At 59.4% G+C, this 1,869-nt stretch overlaps 1 protein-coding gene across 1 annotated transcript in view; it reads left to right on the forward strand.

Annotated features, from left to right (window-relative positions):
• Positions 1-552: 552 nt before the first annotated feature.
• The window catches only part of AR (androgen receptor), a 182,252-nt gene continuing 180,935 nt past the window's right edge, over positions 553-1,869 (forward strand). The window contains 1 exon segment of the mRNA XM_077754245.1: positions 553-1,869. This exon segment is cut by the window's right edge and continues 26 nt beyond it. Within this exon segment, the coding sequence (XP_077610371.1) occupies positions 553-1,869 (1,317 nt within the window).

Consider the following 1,869-nt stretch of genomic DNA (forward strand, 5'->3'; position numbering starts at 1 on the left):
AGAGAAGTAACTTCCTTTGGCTTTGAGCAGGAAAGCTAGCTGCAAGTTACAAAGACGGTTCTGGGGAGACAGGCGACCGGTGAACCGCTTCAGCACTGCAGCTGTGACCTGGCTAGTTAGGCTGTACACGAGGCAGGCCCCCAGTTTCCCCTCATTCCCTTTCCAGCTCCCTCTGCACGCAGCAGCCATCCCCACCCCCTCCAGTTTGCAGGGCCTGAGACCAAACAATGAAATGGCAGTNAGGCAGAGGGTATTCCTTGTTTTTGTTTTGTTTCCTTCAAGACTTGGGCATCTTTTGAATCTACCGTCCCAAGATTTCTGTAACAGACTAGCAGGGTAGATCGTGTCCAGCGCGTGTTTCCCTGTGCGGGAGACTTTGAGGCTGTCAGAGTGCTTTTGCATGGTTATTCTGCAAGTTTTCTTCCCAAGAGCTTCCCACAGGTGGGCAGCTAGCTGCAGCGACTACCGCATCACAGCCTGTTGAACTCTTCTCAGCTGGAGAAGGGGAAACAAGATAAAGGAATTAGGTGGAAGAGTCAGGCAAGCTCAAGGATGGAGGTGCAGTTAGGGCTAGGGAGGGTCTACCCCCGGCCGCCTTCCAAGACCTATCGAGGAGCTTTCCAGAACCTGTTCCAGAGCGTGCGCGAAGTAATTCAGAACCCGGGCCCCAGGCACCCTGAGGCCACGAGCGCAGCACCTCCCGGTGCCCGTTTGCAGCAGCAGCAGCAGCAGCAGCAGCAGCAGCAGCAGCAGCACCAGCACCAGCAGCAGCACCAGCACCAGGAAACCAGTCCTCGGCGGCAGCAGCAGCAGCAGCCTGAGGATGGCTCTCCTCAAGACCAGAGCAGAGGCTCCACAGGCTACCTGGCCCTGGACGAGGAACAGCAGCCTTCACAACACCAGTCAGCGCCCAAGGGCCATCCAGAGAGTGGCTGCGTTCCAGAGCCTGGAGCTGCTTCAGCCACCGGCAAGGGGCTGCAGCAGCAGCAGCCAGCACCACCGGACGAGGATGACTCAGCTGCCCCATCCACGTTGTCCCTGCTGGGCCCCACTTTCCCGGGCTTAAGTAGCTGTTCTACCGATCTTAAAGACATCCTGAGCGAGGCCGGCACCATGCAACTCCTTCAGCGGCAGCGGCAGCGGCAGCAGCAACGACAGCAGCAGCAGCAGCAGCAGCAGCAGCAGCAGCAGCAGCAGCAGGAGGTGGTGTCCGAAGGCGGCAGCAGTGGGAGAGCAAGGGAGGCCGCTGGTGCTCCCACCTCCTCCAAGGACAGTTACCTAGGGGGCAGTTCAACCATCTCAGACAGCGCCAAGGAGTTGTGTAAGGCAGTGTCAGTGTCCATGGGCTTGGGTGTGGAGGCATTGGAACATCTGAGTCCTGGGGAGCAGCTTCGGGGAGATTGCATGTATGCCCCACTCCTGGGAGGTCCACCCCCTGTGTGTCCTTGCGCCCCGCTGACCGAATGCAAAGGTTCTGTGCTGGATGACGGCCCAAGCAAGGGCACCGAAGAAACTGCTGAGTATTCCCCTTTCAAGACAGGTTATGCCAAAGGGTTGGACGGCGACAGCCTGGGCTGTTCTGGCAGCAGTGAGGCAGGGGGCTCTGGAACACTTGAGATCCCCTCCACCCTTTCTCTCTACAAGTCTGGGACACTAGATGAAGCGGCAGCTTATCAGAGTCGCGACTACTACAACTTTCAGCTCTCCCTGGCCGGGCCGCCGCCCCCTCCGCCCTCTCCCCATCCTCATGCCCGAATCAAGCTGGAAAACCCTCTGGACTATGGTAGTGCCTGGGCGGCCGCAGCTGCACAATGCCGCTACGGGGACCTGGCGAGCCTTCATGGCGGGGGGGGAGCGGGGCCTGGCTCA

Source organism: Crocuta crocuta, unplaced genomic scaffold (assembly GCF_008692635.1).
Source record: "Crocuta crocuta isolate KB4526 unplaced genomic scaffold, BGI_CrCroc_1.0 scaffold1944, whole genome shotgun sequence".
In the NCBI taxonomy this organism is placed as follows: domain Eukaryota; kingdom Metazoa; phylum Chordata; class Mammalia; order Carnivora; family Hyaenidae; genus Crocuta; species Crocuta crocuta.